The sequence below is a fragment of the Bos grunniens genome, chromosome 8 (assembly GCF_055505025.1).
Source record: "Bos grunniens cultivar Pamir isolate PY7600 chromosome 8, Bosgru_T2T1.0, whole genome shotgun sequence".
NCBI lineage: Eukaryota > Metazoa > Chordata > Mammalia > Artiodactyla > Bovidae > Bos > Bos grunniens.
Window position 1 is genome coordinate 58,370,454 of NC_141172.1, and position 21,724 is coordinate 58,392,177.

General features: G+C 49.9%; 2 protein-coding genes across 22 annotated transcripts in view; one reads left to right on the plus strand and one right to left on the minus strand.

The window, feature by feature from the left end:
• Positions 1–13,126, plus strand: part of RUSC2 (RUN and SH3 domain containing 2) — a 64,584-nt gene extending 51,458 nt beyond the window's left edge. For 4 of the 17 annotated variants that reach the window (XM_086415743.1, XM_086415741.1, XM_086415742.1 and 1 more), the window contains 11 exons: positions 48–2,144; positions 7,047–7,676; positions 7,891–8,076; positions 8,238–8,378; positions 9,497–9,573; positions 9,782–9,956; positions 10,041–10,146; positions 10,819–10,865; positions 11,311–12,112; positions 12,206–12,343; positions 12,427–13,126. In XM_086415743.1, the coding sequence (XP_086271869.1) occupies positions 116–2,144; positions 7,047–7,676; positions 7,891–8,076; positions 8,238–8,378; positions 9,497–9,573; positions 9,782–9,956; positions 10,041–10,146; positions 10,819–10,865; positions 11,311–12,112; positions 12,206–12,343; positions 12,427–12,628 (4,533 nt within the window). In that variant the 5' untranslated portion in view covers positions 48–115 and the 3' untranslated portion in view covers positions 12,629–13,126. Of the gene's footprint in view, positions 1–47; positions 2,145–4,891; positions 6,964–7,013; positions 7,677–7,890; positions 8,077–8,237; positions 8,379–9,496; positions 9,574–9,781; positions 9,957–10,040; positions 10,147–10,818; positions 10,866–11,310; positions 12,113–12,205; positions 12,344–12,426 lie in introns of those variants that run through there. The other 13 variants (XM_086415738.1, XM_086415737.1, XM_086415739.1 and 10 more) reach the window with 5 other exon arrangements.
• CIMIP2B (ciliary microtubule inner protein 2B) lies at positions 13,061–15,156 on the minus strand. 5 transcript variants are annotated; one of them, XM_086415799.1, is made up of 6 exons: positions 15,047–15,156; positions 14,427–14,529; positions 14,146–14,271; positions 13,893–13,944; positions 13,619–13,816; positions 13,061–13,322 (listed from the first exon to the last, which is right to left on the minus strand). In XM_086415799.1, the coding sequence occupies exons 1-6, from the start codon at positions 15,100–15,102 to the stop codon at positions 13,234–13,236; spliced, it is 624 nt and encodes a 207-aa protein (XP_086271925.1). In that variant the 5' UTR covers positions 15,103–15,156; the 3' UTR covers positions 13,061–13,233. The 5 variants fall into 5 exon arrangements, with proteins under 5 accessions (XP_086271925.1, XP_086271923.1, XP_086271922.1 ...); XM_086415797.1 differs by having other exon boundaries at positions 14,146–14,351; positions 14,439–14,662; XM_086415796.1 differs by having other exon boundaries at positions 14,146–14,351; positions 14,427–14,662.
• Positions 15,157–21,724: the final 6,568 nt, after the last annotated feature.

Sequence of the window (21,724 nt, forward strand, 5' to 3'; positions counted from 1 at the left end):
CTTCGGGGAGGTGACATTAGGTTCCCTTTCTTTCCCTCTCTTTCCAGGTACCAAGCTCTCCTGATGAAATGTGTTCTGCCCCACTGGGCTCCAGGGGCAGTGTCTGGTGCTGTTGATGCCCTTGTTCGAACTTTCCAGAATGGATAGTCCCCCAAAGCTGACTGGAGAGACCCTCATCGTCCACCACATCCCCCTGGTGCACTGCCAAGTCCCAGACAGGCAGTGCTGTGGAGGGGGAGGTGGAGGTAGCGGGAGCACAAGACCCAACCCCTTCTGCCCACCGGAGCTGGGCATCACCCAGCCTGATCAGGACCTTGGACAAGCTGACTCTCTGCTGTACAGCAGCCTGCAGTCTGCTCCAGGGGGCTCTACACGGTCTGCTGATAGTGCCAAGAGCAGGGGTCGGGATGGAAGAGGCCCCGGGGCCCCTAAACGACACAACCCCTTCTTGCTGCAGACAGGCGTGGCCGAGCCAGGACTTGGTGACCTATATGAGGATAGCATCAGTGACAGTGCCGCCCAGCAGTCCTTCCACCTGCACAGGGCTGGCCAGCCCACCTTCCATCTCTCCTCTTTCCAGCTGCCACCGCCTGGCCCCAGAGTGGGCAGGCCATGGGGGGCAGCGCGTAGTCGAGCCGGAGTGGTGGAAGGGCAAGAACAGGAGCCAGTGACCATCTTGGATGCCCCGCACTGCAGCACTGGCCGCTGCTGCCGGCCAGAGCCGGAAGCTGAGACCATGGAGCTGGATGAGTGTGGGGGGCCTGGTGGGAGTGGCAGTGGGGGTGGAGCCAGTGACACCTCTGGCTTTTCCTTTGACCAGGAATGGAAGCTCAGTTCTGATGAATCCCCAAGGAACCCCAGATGCTCAGGCTCAGGCACCCAGCACTGCCGCTGCAGTAGCACCTCCAGTCAGTCCGAGGCGGCTGACCAGTCCATGGGCTATGTGAGCGACTCCTCCTGCAACAGCTCAGACGGCGTGCTGGTCACCTTCAGCACCCTCTACAACAAAATGCACGGCAACTCCCGTGCCAACCTCAACTCTGCCCCGCAATCCTGCAGCGACTCTTCCTTCTACAGCCACTCGGACCCTGGCGCCTTCTACCTGGACCTGCAGCCCTCCCCAGCTGAGTCGAAGATGTCTTGTGAGTCCCACCACCCTGACAGCGGAGGAAGGGAAGGTGGCTATGGTTGTCCTCATGCCTCATCTCCTGAGCTTGATGCCAACTGCAACTCCTACCACCCGCACTGTGAGCCCTGCCCAGCTGTGGCTGACCTCACAGCCTGCTTCCAGAGCCAGGCCCGTCTTGTTGTGGCCACACAGAATTACTATAAACTTGTCACCTGTGACCTGTCCTCCCAGTCCTCCCCAAGCCCAGCTGGCTCTTCTGTCACCAGCTGCTCGGAGGAACACACCAAGATCAGTCCTGCCCCTGGACCTGGCCCAGACCCTGGCCCTAGCCAGCCCTCTGAGTATTACCTGTTCCAGAAGCCGGAAGTCCAGCCAGAGGAACAAGAAGCAGTGGGCTCTGAAGTGGAAGCGGAGGCTCCCATGGGCCGCACTGTGATCGAGGGGCAAGTGTACACCAACACTTCACCCCCCAACCTCAGCACTGGACGTCAGCGCTCTCGAAGCTACGACCGCAGCCTAGAGCGCAGCCCTCCTGTCCGCTTGGGCTCTCTGGAACGCATGTTGAGTTGCCCAGTGCGCCTCAGTGAGGGCCCTGCCGCCATTACTGGGCCTAGTTCCCCACCTCGGCGGGTCACCTCCTTTGCTGAACTTGCCAAGGGCCGGAAGAAAGCTGCAGGCTCTGGCTCCCCTCCACTGCGAGCAAGCACTGGGGACTCTTCTCAGGAGTTCTCACTCATCCAAGAAGCCCAGCAAGACAGGGTGGGACCCCTAGATGAGGGCACTCACTGTAGCCATAGCCTCCCACCCATGCCCTTGGAGCCAGGCATGGACCTGGTTGGCCCAGAGCCCTGGTTCACCCAGGTCTGTCAGGGCTCCCAGTCCAGTGAGATGCCACCCGCTGGCCTCAGAGCTGCTGGGCAGGGGCCCCTGGCCCAGCTGATGGATCCAGGGCCTGCTCTCCCAGGGAGCCCAGCCAACAGCCATACCCAGAGGGACGCAAGAGCTAAAGCTGACGGTAAGAAGCCTAGTGGCTGGAGAGTAGCAGGTTGTATGCATGGCCTTCTATCAGTAATAGGTCCTGCCAACCACCCCACCTCTACCACTAGAGGTTTCTCAGCCCAGACCCATCATCTTTCCAGTCCAGAGCATGTCCTCCAGTTATACTAGGGGGAGGTGGATAGGGAATAAAGCATACACCAAGGAGATGAAATCAGCAACTGAGAGATCGATGTATTGGGATAGCAGGTACTCAGAAGATTGTGATTCAAAGCCGGGGTGACTGGAAAGATGATGACACATGGGTAGGGACCGCAAACACAGAAGTAGACTTACTGGGAAAGGAATAAGGCCTGAGCTCCATTTTGGACATCAAGGAATTTGCCGTGTTTAAGAGAAATGTCAAACAGACAAACCACATTGGGCATCAGTAAGTTCATTCTTTGATCAGTGACTGTAGCCACTCTTCAAAGAACCTGAGACCTGACACTTAACCTTTGAGCCTCCTACGCCAGCTCTTCCCTATTTATTTCATTTCGCTTAAGTGATTATTTTATAAAGGCTCTGTGTTGAGTGGGTGCTGGTGATAGACGAGAGGGACAATATCTGTCCTCGAGGAATTCTGTTGAAGGATGGGAACAGAAAAGGAAGCACAATTAAACTGTAGAGGTGGCAGTTGTATGGCACTGGCCTATGAGAGGAGCACCCAAACAGACCAGAATGTCAGCAAAAGAGCGCTAACACAGTGTACATTTAAGCACAGTCCAGAAAAATGTTAGAGGAGTAGGCTTTGTGGACACTCATAAAAAGAACACTGTAGGCTCATACAAAAGTCGGTACAAACCACAAATGCATAGAGTATCTTGATGCTTTCCAGAAACTGCAAATAATTTAGTATAGCCATTGTAGAATGTGGATGGAACCATTAAAGGATTTTAATTAGGGAAATGGGATTTTTTGGTTTGTAATGGCATGTTTTGATTAGCATTTTAGAAAGATCACAGGTTGTTTGAATGGAAGGTAGATTCAAAAGGATGTCTCCCTGGAGGTCAGGAGACCACCATGAGAGACCAGTCATTGGAATAAAAATAGTAGTTGAAGCTATGAGTGGGTGAGAACATCCAGGGAGAATGTGTAGAGTTATAAAGGGAACAAGGGGACAGAACCCTGGGGATACAGTGATTGAAGGGTGAGCAGAGCAGTCCTCAAAGGAAACAGAAAAATCAGCCAAGAAAATAGAGGGGAAACCAAGAGAGAGTGAAGTCATAGGAACCAAAGAAGGAGAAAGTTTCAAAAAGAGATTCAACAAATGAGTTCTGAAAACAAATCACTAGGATTAAGGCTGAAAATCCCCAAAGCAGCATTTGGGAGTGATGAGGGCAGAAGGCGGATCTCAGAGGGTTTGGAAGGAAAGGGGAGATAAAGCAGAGGAAAGATCGATTATGGGGAATTTGCTGTCTGTGGCCCTAGGGCTTCCCTGGTGGCTCAGGCAATAAAGAATCCACCTGCAATACAGGAGACCTGGGTTCCATCCCTGGGTTGGGGTGATACCCTGGAGAAGGAAATGGCAACCCACTCCAGTATTCTTGCCTGGAGAATTCCATGGACAGAGGAGCCTGGCAGGCTACAGTCCATGGGGTCACAAAGAGTCCGCCACGACTGAGTGACTGACACTTTCACTTTCAGCCTTAGGTTGGTCCGTTGGCTTCTCAAAGGAAAAGGGTTAAAAACCCATAAATGGTGTTATACCTGCTGTTTGAGAGATGGCAGTATATCAGATGACTTCAGGCTCCTAAACACACATGGAGGAACTGCCCCAGAAATGCAAGAAGGTCTCTAGGGCAGAGGGGGCTCAGAAACGGCAGGGATTGGCCAGAGTCTTCTGAACCCACGCTCTTCTCAGACTGCAGTGCCTGGTGGGTATATCTGGGCATAGACAGTGCTTGCCTGGTACTCTGAGGACAAGGTCAGTCCTGATCAGATATGGGAGAAGAGGCTTTAAAAGTGTTTTTGCTATCAGATAAGATTTTTCATAATAATATAAGACTTTTGTTCCATAAATCTCCAGTGACCTATCATAGGGCTTTTCTTTTTGTTCTGTACAACTTTTTTATTTTTAATCAAAAAATGATGAATTCATGAATGACAAAAGAAGTGAGATCTCTTTGAGATTCTGAGCAACAGAATCTAGATTTTAAGAGGATTTTATCTAGTCTGGAAAAAAACGTTTTGTTCTTTCAAGGACCAGTATGAACTTTGATATGTAAGTGTTCTTCTTGATTTGGGATATTTATTAATAATTGATTGCAAACTCAGAATGAGTCAGCAGTTAGGAAGGGCTTCTAAAAAGTTAAAATGGCTGGATTCATTTATAGACTCCAGAAGGGAGGAGTTGATAGTCCCCTCCACTCCTGTGAACCTTAGGGCCCACCTGGGATTCTGGGCGCTCCATTTTAAGAGGGAACTGAGGGACTGGGGCTCTGTTGCCTGCAACATGGACTTGAGTGAATGCGATCTCTATCTCCAGTGTTTCTAAGGGCTGTCTCAAAGAACAGGAGAAACCTTTTCCCCTGTATTCCCAGAGGGTAGAATTGATACCCGCTCCCCACTGTAGTCACCCCTCCCCCTTTCCCAGTCTTCCTCCTCTGCCTCAAACCTACCCTGAGAACTCAGCAGGGAGGAATTTTAAAAGAGTAGGAATAGATAGTCTAATTCAAACATACTCTATATAGCATGTACAGTAAAGCTGAGGTTGGGAGGGCCTAATCTGATAGCCAGGGTCAGCTCAGGCTTGAAATTAGGTATTTAAGTAAGTGGAGAGACGAAACATTGCCAGCGGGAAAAGCAGTGTGCTTAAAGATGGGAAAGGGGTGGGAAGAGCTGTGTCAATGCGGAGGGTAGCGCATTTGCCACAGGGGTGGCCACCAACCTGCCTGAGATGAGACTTTGTTCTGTGGGCAGCAGAGCCACAGGAAATAGAACTGGTGTTCTAAGAAGTGAGCTGGTCCGTGTAAGAAGATTTGGATGTAGCGAGACCATACTGAACCAAGGGTGCCAGTGAGGATTCGTTCGTGGCTTTTATTCAGTACCTACCATATACCAAGATCCATTCTAGGCACTGGGGATACAGCAGAGAACAATTTAAAAATCCCTGCTTTTCCAGAATCCTAATAAGGAGTAATGGACAATAAACAAATAAGATAATTTCTGACAGTGAAAAATGGCTAAAAAGGAAATACAACAGGGTGATGAGAGCATGACTTGCCCGAGGCACTGGGACAATCACAGAAGGTCTTGAGGAGGAGGTGATGCTTGAGTTGATGCCTAGCTGATTTCAGGCAGAAGGAACAGCAGTATACAAGACCCCAAGATGTTAATGAACTTGACATGTTTAAGGACCGAAGAAGGTATGACTGGAGCATAGTGAGCAAGGGAGATTGACAAGGGCTGTTTGCTAAGCCCTGACTGGGACTGGCAGGAGAGTATAGTCTGAAAATGTCCACGGAGAGTGGTTCTGAAACACCTGCTTTATGGGGTTGTGGTCACCATCCCCTTAAGACTCGCCGAAGTAAATAAATGCAGAAAGATGAGGAGTAGGAAAATCCAGCCTCATACCATTTCATGTGTGGTGCGATGTGGCAGAGAGAACATTAGCCCCAAAGCCAAACTCTGACTTAGGCAGAATTCTAGCTCTGCCACTTCCTAGTTGTGTGATCTTGGGCAAATGACTTAATCTCTAAACTTCCAATGCCCAGGTCTTTTAACTATGGATACTAACTCCTGCTTCAGAGCTGTTGAACCCAGGGTGCGAGTGAGCCACACCCAGGGTTTCAGGTGATTGGGCGGTTATAGCGCCACCTTGTGTTTATTCGGGTGTTGACAGTGCGCTGTGTTTAATTAGAAGCACAACCCATAGGCAAAGACTTGGCCTCTGTGCAGTGTTGGAGTGTTGTGTTTAGTTCTGAGACACATGTTTTGTGGGACACCGACTAGAAGATTGGCTGAAAGAACAGGAGAGGACCAGCCTTGGTAAACACACCTCTGTGTGGAGGGAGCAGATGTGGACTCTGGGGTTCCAATGCTAGGATCAGTGAAGAGTATGACTGGGGTAGATTGGGTGACAGGAAGCTGATTCTGGCAGCAAGTAAAGAAATATTTTATTATGGTTAGATTTGATCAAGAATGAAATATGTGGGCTGTAGTTGATGAGGGGATGATGGGTGGAAGCTTGAAGTAAATTAACATCTTGACACTGAAAATATGTGACTGACTCCAGGTCTTTAGACCTTAGATACAAAGGAGAAGGAAACGGCAGCCCACTCCAGTATTTTTGCCTGGAGAATCCCAATGGACAGAGGAGCCTAGCGGGCTACAGTCCTTGGGGGTCACAAAGAGTTGGACATGACTAAGTGACGCTTTCGCTTTCACAAAGAAAATGGTGGTTCTGCCATTGGCAGAAATGGAAATCATCAGGAGAATGAATGAGGTATTTTAAATAGCAAATTTTAATTGGAAACAGAAACCTAAAGCAGAATGATCTAGAGATCAAGAGAAAGGTTGAGGCTAAAGCCTTGGGTTCAGAAGTCACCTATATGACTGTCTGAACATGAGCAATGCAGGGGAAAAAAGTGTAAAGGGAAATATAAGAATTGAGCCTTAAGATGCACCCACATTTGAAGTCAAGAAAAAGAAGAAGGGCTGAACAGCCAAGAGACAAGTCAATATCATGAAAACACCAGGAGAAGATGGGAGAAGCAGTGGCACAATCCACAGAGTCAATTACCCCTACCCTACTCAGCTCCTCCAGCCCAGGTCCTGCCCCTCTCTCTCTCTCCCTGGTGAGCATCATCTCCTGACTGCTTCTTTGCTTCCTCTCATGTGATTGCAGTGTTTGATTCCTTCTCCATCCCTGTTGCCGCAGGGGGTGGTGCTGAGAGCCGACCGGTCCTTCGCTACAGCAAGGAGCAGAGGCCAACCACGCTGCCCATCCAGCCGTTCGTGTTCCAGCACCACTTCCCCAAGCAGCTGGCCAAGGCCCGGGCCCTGCACAGCCTTTCCCAGCTCTACAGCCTCTCAGGCTGCAGCCGTGCACCGCAGCCTGCCCCCGCAGCTGCCCCCACTGCTCAAGGCCCAGGCCCAGCTCCTTCAGGAGAGCCACAGGTGCCCACCCACAGGGGTGCCAGGAAAGCCAGACCTGAGCCAGAGACCTCGCGGCCATCACCCCTGGGCAGCTACTCCCCCATCCGGAGTACTGGCCCCTTTGGGCCCAGCACCGACTCTTCAGCCTCCACTTCGTGCTCCCCTCTCCCAGAGCAGGCCACAGCCACAGAAAGCCCACCTCCATGGGGCCTTTCCTGTCCTCCTGCTGTCCGGCCTGCCGTCTCCCAGCAGCCGCAGAAGGAGGATCCGAAGATACTGACCTTGGCTGAGTACCGGCTCCATGGGACAGGAAGCTTGCCTCCTCTGGGCTCGTGGAGATCTAGCCTCGGCCGAGCAGAGAGCCTGGCCCGGGGAGGTGGCGAGGGCAGCATGGCTTCCAGGCCCAGTAATGGTATGAAGCTCACTGCCCACCCCTCTTTCCCACCCCAGGCAGTCTACCTCCCCTTTGAATGATTTCCTGTACTCCACATGGGGTCACAGGTTACATTGTGTGCAACTGTAGCTAATACCCCAACCCTCCGGTTTTATACAGGCCCACTGGGTGGGTATGAAATGCTGTCTCTTAACTATTTCCTGTCTCTTCTGCTAATCTCTCCTGATTTCAGCCAACCACCTATCCCCTCAAGCACTCAAGTGGCGAGAATACAGGAGGAAGAACCCTCTAGGGCCCCCTGGTTTGTCAGGGAGCCTAGACCGAAGGCCACAGGATGCTCGGCTGGCCCGAAGGAACCCCATCTTTGAGTTCCCTGGCTCCCTCGGTGCTGCTGGTCATCTGAACTGCCGGCTGAATGGTGTGTGGGCCAGGTCCCCAGCAAACCCAGGGCAGGCTTCCCTGTAGCTGGGAGGGAAGCGGTCAGTCCCAAAAGAACACATCTCAGAGGACATGAGACACAGACCTGAGCTGCCACTCAGGAAGATAATTGCTTGGGATTGATTTCTCTCTTCTTTCCAGGTCAAGTAGTGAAGCCGTTACCACTAACCTGCCCTGACTTCCAAGACCCTTTCTCCTTGACTGAGAAGCCCCCCGCTGAGTTTTGCCTGTCCCCAGATGGCAGCTCAGAGGCTGTATCCATTGACGTGCTTCAGAAAAAAGGTAAATATCATTCCTAGCTCAAGACCGGAAATCTGCTGTTACTACCTTTTTATGCCTGTGGCCCAACTCTCTAGCCCTTCAGAATATTTCCCTGTCTTAGAACTCCAAGTGCTGGGAGGGAATTAGCATAAGCTTTGGGGCAAGAGGCAGAAGTCTGTACTATGGATCATGAGTATCTGCAAGTGAGCAACAGTCATTTATCAGATGCTTTAGACTGTCTCCAGTCTCTTCCCTCAGGGAGCTATGTGTAGGGAGGGAGACACCTGTGTGCTATACCAGGGGAGCTCAAGGGCTACAGGACAAGGTGGCTTGGATAAGCATGATTTAATCAGATGAGGACTGACAAGGAACCAGTATATTTAGCAGAGCCGTTTAAATGAGATGATAAGGAGAAGATTGAGCATAACTGTGGGCTGAAGAGAAGGAGCTTGTGAAAGGGAGAAAGATGAAGCTAAAGTCCCTTGCAGAGACAGAGCAGGGGACTCAGAGCATCGAGAGGGAAGAACCTTAGGCAAGAAGGGGAATGGCCACCTTCCTCCAAGATGGAAAGGAAGTAAGGGAGGGCAGGTGGGAAGGATAGATGTGATGTAGTCCCGTCTTTTGGATGGGAAGTTGAATTCATTACCAGTGGCCTCTGTTCTCTGAGTGAAGTAGAACCAAGGGCTTGAGAAGAGGGGTAAAGATTTGGCATGGCAACCTGAGGGCATAGCAGAGGGTGCTGCAAGGCACGCATCAAAGAAGTACCCTTCCCAGGCCCTGGATGAACAGCCTTGGACTTTCTCCAACAGCAGCCAATAGCCTGGTTTCTCAGAGTGGAGAGGATGGAGAGTTAGACTGATCCAGGTTTGAAGTAAGAGGGCAAGGAAGTGAGTACGTTGAGTGTCTTAATGGAGTCGTTGGGGTGGGTCTTGGTGGAGAGGTTAAAACAGGAAGGACTTGAGAAGTGGGTAAAACCAGGAAGAAGCCAAGGCCTGTGGTACCTATGCAGGGACAGAGAGAGAGAGAGAGAGAATATATGTGTGTGTGTAAGCCCTTCCCTCTCCCCACTGAGGGCCCACTCCCAGCCAACTTGCCTGGGGACTCATTAGGGACCTGGCGCGTCAAATTCTCACTTGCAGGGCTGGTGAAAGCTGTCAACACTGCTGTGGACCTCATTGTGGCCCATTTTGGCACAAGCCGGGATCCCGGGGTCAAGGTAGGCGAGAGACTGAAGAGCTGAGCTCTGTCCTGCTGACCGTCACCTATCCTGTGCTACCCCCATCCCTTGCTCTCCTTCCCCCAGAATTCAGAGTTGGGTCCTCAGGGACGGGGACCACGAGAGAAGTACCATAAGGACTAAGGCAGTCAGAAAGGACCAAGGTTGCAGGTAATTAATTCCCTGTACTTCCCTGCTGCATCCACAGGCGAAGCTGGGGAACAGTTCTGTGAGCCCCAATGTGGGTCACCTGGTTCTGAAGTACCTGTGCCCTGCGGTGCAGGCAGTGTTGGAGGACGGACTCAAGTCTTTTGTGCTGGACGTCATCATTGGGCAACGTAAGAACACACCATGGAGTGTGGTGGAGGCCTCCACACAGCTAGGTCAGTGCTGTGGCAAGGGAAGAAGCCCAAGCTGAATTTTCAGGGTTCCAAAGATGGTGACCTCCAACTCTGGCTTCCTCCCAGGCCCATCCACCAAGGTCTTGCACGGCCTGTACAACAAAGTCAGCCAGTTCCCAGAGCTCACCAGTCACACCATGCGCTTCAACGCCTTCATCCTTGGCCTGCTCAAGTGAGTGTGTGGAAATCTGCAGCCCACCAGCCCCCTCCCCTGGGCCCCAGCACCTCTGAAGAACCAACTCCCTAGACTGAATCAGAAAGGGTGAATCTGCAGGATCTGTGGCCAGGCTCAGGCCCACTTTCTCCCCACCTTGCTACAGCCTCTCTTAGTGGGTCACAGGTTTCCCACCAGACCCATGACTCTGACCACCAATACAGGCTTCTGCTTTTATAAATCTATAATCTGGCTAATTTGGAAATTAATCTGGTTCTGTCTCCATGGGTATTGTAACCCTGAACCTCTCAGTTCCAGCACTGCTTCCGAATCCTGCTTGACCCAGTCCACCTTGGCACGTATATCATAGTATCCTTCTTTCTTGAGTATGAGCCAGGGTCACCCCCTCTGGCCCTGAGCTGCCCTGTCCTCTCATTCAGTAGCTGCCCTGACTTCTTCCATCATGGGCAAGTCAACCCCATCCTAAGAAGTGATTGGCTTGTGAATCACCCCCACCTACATCCCCTCTGAGTTTCTAGAACCATGTAACATGAAACTACCCCTGCCATAGAAAGGAGATGTTCACCTGTACCTTTGCTGTATGTCTGACCCCCCCATATCTGTCTCCTTTGTACGTCACGATCTGGCTATAGCCACACAAGACTCAACTCTTTATCTCTCTCCCTGCAGCATCCGGTCCCTGGAGTTCTGGTTTAATCACCTCTATAACCACGAAGGTAACACTCAGAACCCTGCTCTGTCTTGCCAACTCAATACAGGCCAGTCCTGGGAGGACCAAGAGGGGGCGGCGGCACTGCTGTCTTTGCAGAGTCTAGAGGTGGGGAGGAGAACCACACAAGCTTTCATCTCGAGGCTTGGGCTTCTACCCAAGTCCTTTCCCAGCCTCTGTTATGTTAGAGCCTGGGAGCCAGGAGGATACTCAGGCAATCTGGAAGTCAGGGTGGCCAGGAGCCTCTCCTCTGAACTCAAGGTTGCTGCTTAAGCTGATGGAGCATGTTCACCGCACAACTTCCGGAGGCATTGTTGACACCACAGTGCAGCTCAGTGGCACAGCCTGCCCAGCAGCATGCGATGGTTCTGCCCAGCTTGCCTTTCCGAGGCCCACCCCAGGCCAGGCTCTGCTTCTCTATGTGGCTCAGTCCCTCTCTCTTTCTCCCCTAGATATCATCCAGACCCACTACCAGCCGTGGGGCTTCCTGAATGCAGCGCATACGGTGTGCCCTGGCCTCTTTGAGGAGCTGCTGCTGCTGCTGCAACCCTTGGCCCTCCTGCCCTTCAGCCTAGACCTGCTGTTTCAGCACCGGCTGCTGCAGAGCGGCCAGCAGCAGCGGCAGCACAAGGAATTGCTGCGAGTGTCCCAAGACCTGCTGCTGTCCGCCCACTCGACCCTGCAGTTGGCCCGCTCCCGCAGCCAGGACGGCCCTGGAGATGTGGACAGGGCAGCCCCCGGGGAGCGGGTGAAGGGTGTGGGTGCCCCAGAAGGTGGAGAAGAGGAGGAGGAAGAGGAGGAGACAGAGGCGGCCGGGAGCTCAGGGCGCGGCAGGTGGGCCCGAAGTGGGCAGGCTGGCTGGTGGTACCAGCTCATGCAGAGCTCCCAGGTCTACATCGATGGCTCCAGCGAGGGCTCTAGGTTCCCCCGAGGTAGCAGCACTGGTAACAGCAGTGAGAAAAAGAAAGGGGCAGGAGGTGTGGGGCCACCCCCCCGAGAGGGAGTCGTGGAGGGAGCGGAGGCCTGCCCTGCCCCTGAGGAGGCCCTCGGCCGGGAGAGGGGCTGGCCCTTCTGGATGGGGAGCCCCCCTGATTCTGTACTGGCGGAGCTGAGGCGGAGCCGGGAGAGGGAGGGGTCCGCTGCCCCCACAGCAGAAAATGAGGAAGGAGCATCTGAACCTTCACCAGGGGGCATCAAGTGGGGACACCTCTTTGGGTCCCGGAAGGTTCAGCGGGAGGCCCGACCCACAAATAGGTAAGAGTTGGCCCCTGGTGGAAACTAGAGGGTGGGAGAGCCTGCTCTAAGACGGGCACAGATGGAGCCAGAGCCCTGGCCACTGTCCCCTAGGCTGCCCTCGGACTGGCTCAGCCTGGACAAGTCTGTGTTCCAGCTCGTGGCACAAACAGTGGGTGCCCGCCGGGAGCCAGAGCCCAAGGACAGTCTGCAGGAGCCACCCTCTCCAGGCCTGCCTTCCAAGCCTCCATGGTGAGCAGGGGAGACTGGAGGATTGGGGGGCAGAGGCTGGCTCGGGATGGGCTTTCTCTGACCTCCATTTGTTGTCTCCCCAGTGAGGTGAAGGCGCTGTGCCACCATCTGGCCACAGGTCCTGGACAGCTGAGCTTCCGCAAGGGAGACACCCTGCGGGTGCTGGGGCCAGCCGGGGCGGACTGGCTGCGCTGCAGCCGCGGCCCTGACACCGGCCTGGTGCCCCTGGCCTACGTGACTCTGACCCCAACTCCAAGTCCAAGCCCTGGAAGCAGCCAGAACTGAGGCCCTGTGCATGCTGGTGGCCTCAGGGACCCTCACAGCCCCCAGGCTCATCGCCTAAGAGCGCTTCCCAAGCCGTCTGGCCTGGTTACAGAGAGTAGACGGAGAGCTGGGGGCCGCATATCCCTGTGCTCAGTATTAATTACTCCCCATTACCTGTCCCAGTGACCTTGTCCGGACCTCCCCCCAGGAGAGGAGGGAAGGGATGCAGCACTGGGCTGCCAGAGTCTCCCCAGCCAATCTGGCCAGTCCTCCCATGGGTGCAGACAGGTACTTCCCTGTGGAGGGAGGTGACCAGAAGGCCCACTTGCAGGGTTCCCTCGGCCAGGTGGTGAGGAGGTTGGGTGACAGTATTGGGGCCAGTTCCCTAAGCCCCCAGCTGTAAATAGGCTGTGGCCAGTGCCTGGCGGTCAAGGAGGGAGGAGGAGCCCAGGCTTCTGTTTATGTATTTATTTATTTATTTATTACACCTATTAATAAAAAAGGTGCTCGGCCTCCAAACTGTTCTCTCTTTGTGCTTCCTCCCACCAGCCAACCCGCCTTTCTTCTTTCCAAAAGGATGGCTGGGATAGGACGACAAGGGAAGAGAGAACTTAAATGCCAGGTACCTATACCAGGAGCTGCTTCTGGAGGGTGCTGAGACCCAGAGCATCCTGGGTGAGATGCCCATACGTGCGGCCGAACTGGAACTTATACCCTGTGTAGCCAAAAGAGTCTGTCATCTGTAGCCAGAGGCACAGAAAAGTTATTTCTCAGCCAGTTACCCAGAACCTCCAAGTTATCCTCCAAACTCTGGTCCCCACTCCCCACTAGGAGCTATGTCAGTTCCTTTTCTGCCCAGTGATAAAGCTGAACCTCACGATCCAAGGACCCCTCCCTGTATCTACTAGTTCCCATCCCCCAAACCACCTCCACCTATCACTCACTCACACTCACACACATACACACACAAATATCCCAGTCCCCAAAGCCTCCTTCCTGGGCCATCCTCACCTGGCACATAGCCCCCGTATTTAGGTAAAAGGCCCAGGTGCTGAGGGTAGGTCCGGGACAGTGCAGGGAGATGCTTAGGATCCTTCTGGGACCTGCCCGGTGACTTCATCTCTCCAAATTCCTGCAGCGCCTGGTTGCTGAGCACAGGAAAGCTGGAGCCGAAGAGGAAGCGAGCACGGGGCACATAACCAGTGAAGCCTGGGGGGTGGGAACACTCAGTCGGTACCTTCTGGGCACACCCCCAGGCCTTTGGTCGTTACCCACATCCTCTCACCTGACATGAAGAACTTGCGAGGGTCTCTGTCATCCATGGAATAGGGGGAAGCCTTGTGAGGATAAATTGATAGAGGAGAAACGGCAAACAAATTCAGCCCCTGGGTTATAACACAAGCTCCCAGGGCAATGGAGCTGGTGGTCTGGCCCTGTACCCACAGCCAGACTACACATGGCCACCACAGGCCTGGCCACACAGGGGTAAGGGCTCCCCGCTCCCACCACTGGACTCTGCCTCAGCCTTCTCATCTCACTTGTTCCGCCTCCTGCCCCAGCTCCGGCTCCTTTTCCGCCTCCGGCTTTGGCTCTTGGTCTTTCTCCACATCTTTTTCTCCCTTGGCCTCTTTGGGCAGCTCCTGACTCCCCTGTCCTCCGCTCCTCTGAGTAAAACCATTCAGAGCCTCAGCCCAGACCTGGCTGCAGTTCTTGGCAAAGATGAACTGTGCCTGTGGCACAAAACCTAGGTGGGCAGGGGGCAAAGAAGATGCATTAGAGTGTGGGGCCCGTGTTCTGGGATGGGGGCCCCTGTTCATACCTGTGTCCGAACCTGTGTACCCGGGGACCATGCTGGAGCTGAGCCTTTCGTGTCCAGGCCTGACAGGCAGGCTTCTCCTGCGAGGCTCGGGGAATCTTGGAGGCTGAATGGGAGGCAGAAGTGTGCGGTGGGCAGGGGGCCAGGCGAGGCCAGGAGAGCCGCGAAGTAGCTGCCCAGTCATCTGTCCGTAGGTCTGGCCCATGCTGAACCGAAGTAGTGGGCAGTGTCCAGTGTACCTGCAGCACAAGTCTCACCCGCTCACCTCGAGTCCCCCGCCTCACCATCCCCAGACAGAGGAGCAGAGACCGCAGAGGCCCTGCTCATTCTGGACTCAACTGTGTGTATATTTGGAGCAGGCATTTCTTAGTTCTCTGTCTGGGTTTTCAGCCTTCCCCTCGGCTGTTACCCTGTTGCCATGGAGAGTACAACACAAAGCTTCACAGCAGGCCCGGTTCCTACTATTCCTTTGCTTTTCCTTTTCCATCCAACGTCATAGACATCATAGATAACCCATCCATAAGCCGCCCATACCACAATGTCCACTTGGCCCCCAAGGCCAAGGTGGCACAACTCTATATCCTTATTACCCCTACTCCCAGAAGCAACGGGTATGCTCTTACCCCGGGATATAATGAGGGTTCTGGGGGTTCAGTCCTGGTATGAAGGTGCTGGCCATAGCCAAGGGGACCCAGGCAGTTCCTTTTGTTTCTCTTTGAGCTCAGCCTCTGGGCTCTGTGTACTGACTGTGTCCAGGGCTGGGAGGCTGAGTCAGCGGCAGGAGGCGGGGCTCAGACAGGAGAGAGGGGAGGGGGCCCTGGTGTGATGACGGCAAGGGCCAAGGCCAGCAGACCAGGAAAGCAGAGGCTTGCTGGTCTGTCTGCTCCTGAACAAAGGCAGTCCTGCCACCTGGGGGCAGGGAGAAGGCTGAGTACAGACAGCCTCCGCGCTGCAGGACCAAGGAAGCCCTCGAGTGGGAGGCAGGGGAGCAAAACCTGATAGATCCATTGAGCCATTCCTAAGCCCCTCTCTGAGCACCTGTCTGAGGAGATGTGGGTTGTCCTCTCTCTCAGTCTTGGTTGAAGGTGATTTCCCAGGAAAGCCCAGAGGGGAGGTGGTAGGGGAAAAAGGAACCAAGAGACCTCTAAGCAGTGACATTGTTTATTTTTAATAATAGAACTTGACAAGAATTACTGCTATAATCCATATCATCATCCACTCAACAAATATGCCCTGCTCTGCCGGGCACACATTACAACAGCAGAAGGTACAGAGGAGCAGGAGTCAGAATAGCTAAGCTCTATGAGACTATGGGCAAGTCATTTAGTATCTGAAGCCTCCCATCCTCATTTATAAAATGCAGGTACTACTACTCACCCTGCCACTGTTGCAAGCCTCAGATTAATGTATACAAACATGCTTTGTAACAATAAAAACCATGAAGCCAGAGTGGTGGGGTAGGGGAAAGGGCATGGGTGTGAGGTCAGGCAGCCATGAGCTCCTAATAGTTAGCGGCCTTTAGCTGTAAGCAGGTGGCTCCCTCTGAACCTAAAATCCCTAAACTCTTAACAAGAAAGTTAAAATAGCCTAGCCTACCAAGATGCTGTTAAGAATACAGTCAGTCACCGCAGCACTGTTGATAATAGCCAGGACATGGAAGCAACCTAGATGTCCATCAGCAGATGAATGGATAAGAAAGCTGTGGTACATATACACGATGGAATATTACTCAGCCATTAAAAAGAATGCATTTGAATCAGTTCTAATGAGGTGGATGAAACTGGAGTCTATTATACAGAGTGAAGTCAGAAAGAAAAATACCAATACAGTATACTAATGCATATATATGGAATTTAGAAAGAAGACGGAGGAGCCTGGTAGGCTGCAGTCCATGGGGTCGCTAAGAGTCAGACACGACTGAGCGACTTCACTTTCACTTTACACTTTCATGCATTGGAGAAGGAGATGGCAACCCACTCCAGTGTTCTTGCCTGGAGAATCCCAGGGACGGGGGAGCCTGGTGGGCTGCTGTCTCTGGGGTCGCACGGAGTCGGACATGACTGAAGCGACTTAGTAGCAGCAACGATGACCCTATATGAAAGACAGCAAAAGACAGAGGTAAAGAACAGTCTTTTGGACTCTGTGGGAGAAAGTGAGGGTGGGATGATTTGAGAGAATAGCATTGAAACATGTATATTATCATATGTGAAACAGATCGCCAGTCCAGGTTCGATGCATGAGACAGGGTTCTCAGGGTTGGTGCACTGGGATGACCCTGAGGGATGGGATGGGGAGGGAGGTGGGAGCGGGGGTTCAGGTTGGGGAACACATGTACACCCATGGCTGATTCATGTGAATGTATGGCAAAAACCACTACAATATTGTAAAGTAATTAGCCTCCAATTAAAATAAATTAATTTTAAAAAAAAGAATACAGTCAGATAATGTGTGTGAAAAGACTTACCCCAGCACCTGGCACACAGCTACTAAAACTTAATTTCATTTCCAATTGTTTAGTATTATCTCTAAACTTCTAATACAAAGGGGAGATCAGTGAATGTGAGAGTTCAGGGGAAGGAGATATGAAGGTAATGTTAAAACTAGGAGGCAAATTAGAATTTGTTATGAAACCATTCAGATTCTAAGAGAAGTACAGATCAAGAAAAAGAGATCTGGGGGATGCTACCTTTCCAGGAGGCAGAGCCTCTGCCCTCCTCCCCTCCCCCCTCCACTGCCAATGCCAGGGCTAACCAAGCATGTGTCACTGACTTCTTTGGCTTGCACAAGAGCACTGGGCACCAAAGAATAAATTTCATGTTCCTCACTGTTCTGCCAAGGACAACCTTGGTATGTGTCATGAGAGCTAGAATTGTAGGGGGCGTGGCTCACAGGAACTATGCTAGAGTGAGGGAGGGAGCTGAAGGCAGAGCCTAGAATAGCAGAAGTATGTCAAGGCTAACAACCTGGATTCTGTAACAGACACTGTTGGTTGCACACTTCATACCTATTCCCTACCCCCATCTCCCTTCTTCCTAATAGGACTTCAATTTTGTTCTGCCAAGCAGTCAGGAGCTTCAGGGAAGCTCGGAACCAGCCATAGGAATGAGTCTTGATTAGTCTAAGCCCATCATAGTGGTCTCGTTCCCCTTGCCAATGACTGGTTAGGTGTGGGCTTGTGGCAATCTGGATAATATGAGGGCAAGTCTGGTGGGATGAAGGAGCGTCCTAGGGAAAGTTTCTTTGCTCTTAAAAAAGATGCACAACAAATTAGGGAAAGAGAGATGGACAAAAAGGAATATCTTTTCCTGCCTCGAGAAATTCTGTGAATGTGATGTTGGAACTTTGGCAGGAATCATAAATCTTGTGGAAAGGTAAGCTAACCTCCAGACAAAGCCTTAATCCACCCAGGGTGGATGGTAGAATAGAAAGGCCTAGATCCTTGATGGTAATGTAGAATCTCAGAATTAACCAACCTTCTTATGAAGTGATTTCATTATTGTTAAGGCCACTTCTAAGTTCTCTTTTACTTAGAGTCAAAGGCATCATAATATAAAACAAAACAAAAACACTAGTTCAAATTCTAATCACTAGAGATACAGACCCTGGCTAAATTCATCTCATCAGACCCCAGTATTCTCATCTATAAAATGGTAAGCTAATGTTACTACCTCATTGAGTAGGATAAGGTAGCTAAATAATGCATAATGAAGAATCAGCAAAAGAGCCCCAGAAGGAGCCAATAAAATAGGAGAATCAAAAAACTAAAGGAAGGGGAATTCCCTGATGGTCCAGTGATTAGGATTCTGAGCTCTCACTGCTAAGGGCTTGGGTTAGATCCCTGGTTGGGGGGCTAAGATCATGCAAGCGCCCCCCCTACCCCCACAAAAAAAAAAAAAAAGAAAAGAAAGAAACTAAATGAAGAAAGTAATTCAAGATGTGATAATGGTATTATGGTTACACAGAAAATTACCTTGGAAGATAATACTAATGAAATGTCATAATGCCTGCAATGTATTTTCAAATGGTACAATAAAAAATTATACTAAATAGTACAATATAATCATACTATATCAAATACCACACCATACAATATTATATCAGAGAGAAACAGAACAAACATAACAAAATAACAATTGTTGAATTGAACTGAGGGTATATAGTTGTTCGGACTTCCTTGGTGGCTCAGCGGTAAAGAATCCACTTGCAATGCAGAAGTTGCAGGAGACGCAGGTTTAATCCCTGGGTAGGGAAGATCCCCTGGAGGAGGGCATGGCAACCCACTCCAGTATTCTTGACTGAAGAATCCCCATGGACAGAGGAACCTGGCAGGCTACAGTCCATGGGGTTGAAAAGAGTCAGACACGACTGAAGCAACTTAGCATGCACATACAGATGTTCATTCTGTATTCCTTCAACTTTTCTGCATGTTTGGAATTTTTTCAGAATAAAGAGAGAGTGGAGGGGACTGTTTTAAAAGGAATAGGATATGCATATATCCATTTAACTGCTCTTCCTAAGGTCACACAAAAATTACCCATATTGAGGTTTCTAAATACCATTTCCAATGAAAAGGAATCATTAATCATTGGAAAAAATAACTGATAGCAGCTCCAGTCTAGCAATTCACAAAATGAGCCTAGAACATTTTATTATATCAAAGAGCAAGAAACCTTAAGAGTCATGTGAAAAGGACTCAGAAGCCAACTTGAATGTGTCCAGTGGCCAAAATAGGACAGTTTAAAAATCAAAAACTTTTTTTAATTGCCAGTGATTAAGACACATCATATATGTATTAAATTATGAGTTTATGATGATACTAAAAAAAAACACCTCATTGGTCACTGTTGGAGGATGCTAGAGAACCGACTCACTACTTTAAAAGCTGGTAAAATAAAAGGGAAACAAGCATTTTTTTTTTTTTTGGCCTTTCCCATATGAATATGTCTCTGAGTAACAAGTAGTTTAATGAGGAAAAGTTCTCAATCAGGAACAATTTTGCCCTCAGGGGGACAATGTCTAAATGACATTTTAGTCATCACAACTGGAGGAACTGCTACTGACATTCAGTGGGTCGAGGCCAGGGATGCTGCTACATCCCTACAATGCACCAGGACAGCCTCCTACTATAAAGAATCTCTCCAGTCCAAAATGTCGATAACAGCAATTTTCCTCCAATTACAAAATAAACTAATTTTTAAAAATATCAATAGTGCCACGTTTGAGAAACCCTGGTCCAGATAATAAGCGTGATTGGTTATTAACATCACAAAGACTGCCACTGTATATGTGTGTCTGCTTAGTCACTCAGTCAAGTCCGTCTCTTGGTGACCCCATGGACTGTAGCCCACCAGGCTCCTCTGTCCTTGGGATTCTCCAGGCAAGAATACTAGAGTGGGTTGCCATGCCCTCCTCCAAGGGATCTTCCCAATCCAGAGATCAAACCCAGGTCTCCGACATTGCAGGCAATTCTTTACCATCTGAGCCACTAGGGAAGTCTAACACTGTATATACCTCATGATAAAAGTGTTAAAACCACCTACAAATTAGTTTTGCCAAAATAATAAAATATAAATCTAATTGTCTCTACAACTTTACTGCAAATACAGGGGACTGAAGAACATGCTAAAAGCTTAGCAAAATTCAGATTCTGAGAAACTCTATAAGGACAAATGACCTGGTTTCTTTAAGAAAAAAACAAAACAAAATGGAGGAGGGGAGATAACGGATGGAGTTAAAGGTTTAAAAGATATCAGCCTCAAAGTATGGACCTTATGTAGATTTTGATTCAAATTAACAATTTGGGGAACTTCCCTGCTGGTCCAGGGGCTAAGACTCTGCAGTCCCAATGCAGGGGGCCCAAGTTTGATCCCTAATCAAGGAACCAGATTCCACATGCTCAACTAAAGATACAGCACACCTCAATAAAGGTCGAAGATCCTGAGTGCCACAACTAAGACCTGGCACAGCCACATAAATAAATATTTTTTAAAAAATTAATTTTTAAAACTGAATATAATTCAATGGGGGAAATATGAAAAGCTAGATGCTTGATGGTATTAAGTAATTTTTTAAAAAAAAGTATGACATGGTACTGTGATTTTGTTTTAAAGAAGAATCCGTATCTTTTAGAGGTAACACACTGAAATATTTATTGATGAAATGACATAATGTCAGAAATATGCACCAAATAACTAGGCGGGGGAGAAAAGCAGTAGTACAGATAAAACAAGATTGTCCATGAACTGATTACTGGAGAATCACTGGCATAGAAGGTACAAAAAAGCAGATATTTTCACTTCTACCCAGTCATTTATGGCAACAGTATAACTGAGGCATGGGTAAGTGATTTTGAACAATGGTTCGCCAACAAAATGGTCTTACCCAAGGTAAATAAGGGTTCATTGTTCTATTCTTTTTTTCACATTTGAATTTTCCACCTTAAAAAGTTTGAAAAATGACAACAAAAGGATCTTCTAGCAGCCCAACTCAAGGAACATTTCAAGCTCATCTTAGCATACCTCTCTGCACTACTGTTCATTATTCCACTTTTCCTAAACTCTCCATTCCTTGGATTCCACTTGCCACTATTCGTTAAATCATTGGCAGTGAAAAGTATCCATTTAGACAAATACACAGATATAGTGCTAGTTCAGTCACAGACTGGAGTTTCATATTATAATGTAAATATATGTCAGCACTATTCTAAACAGCCTTATTATGACTTTAATTAAATAAAAAAGGCAAAATGTGTATGTGTATACCCTATGTGTACTTCTTAAAATAGGTAAAGGTCCTGACCCTTTTATACAGAAGTTTGAAATTGAAGGTGGCTCAGACGGTAAAGAATTCGCCTGCAGCATGGGAGATTTGGGTTTGATCCCTAGGTTGGGAAGATCCCCTGGAGAAGGAACAGCTACCCACTCCAGTATTCTGGCCTGAAGAATTCTATGGACAGAGGATCCTAGCAGGCTAAAGTCCATGTGGTCGAAAAGAGTCGGACACCAGCAACTTTCAGTTTCACTTGAATTTGAAATTACATTATAAACACTTATACTTTATTCTAAAAAAAGAATTTTATGCACTCTCAAAAAAAATCTCTTCCTATATTTCAGCATGTTTTTTCTGTTTCCTTCACAGACTTCTCTTCATCCACCTACACTTTATTACTACTGGTGTTCCCTAGAAGTCCATTATCAGCCTACTTCTCCCTCCCTACTGGGATAATGGCATCCACATTCATAGTTTTCTTTTCCATCACATGACCCCTTTGTTTATGACAATTACCTACCGCCCCCAACCTG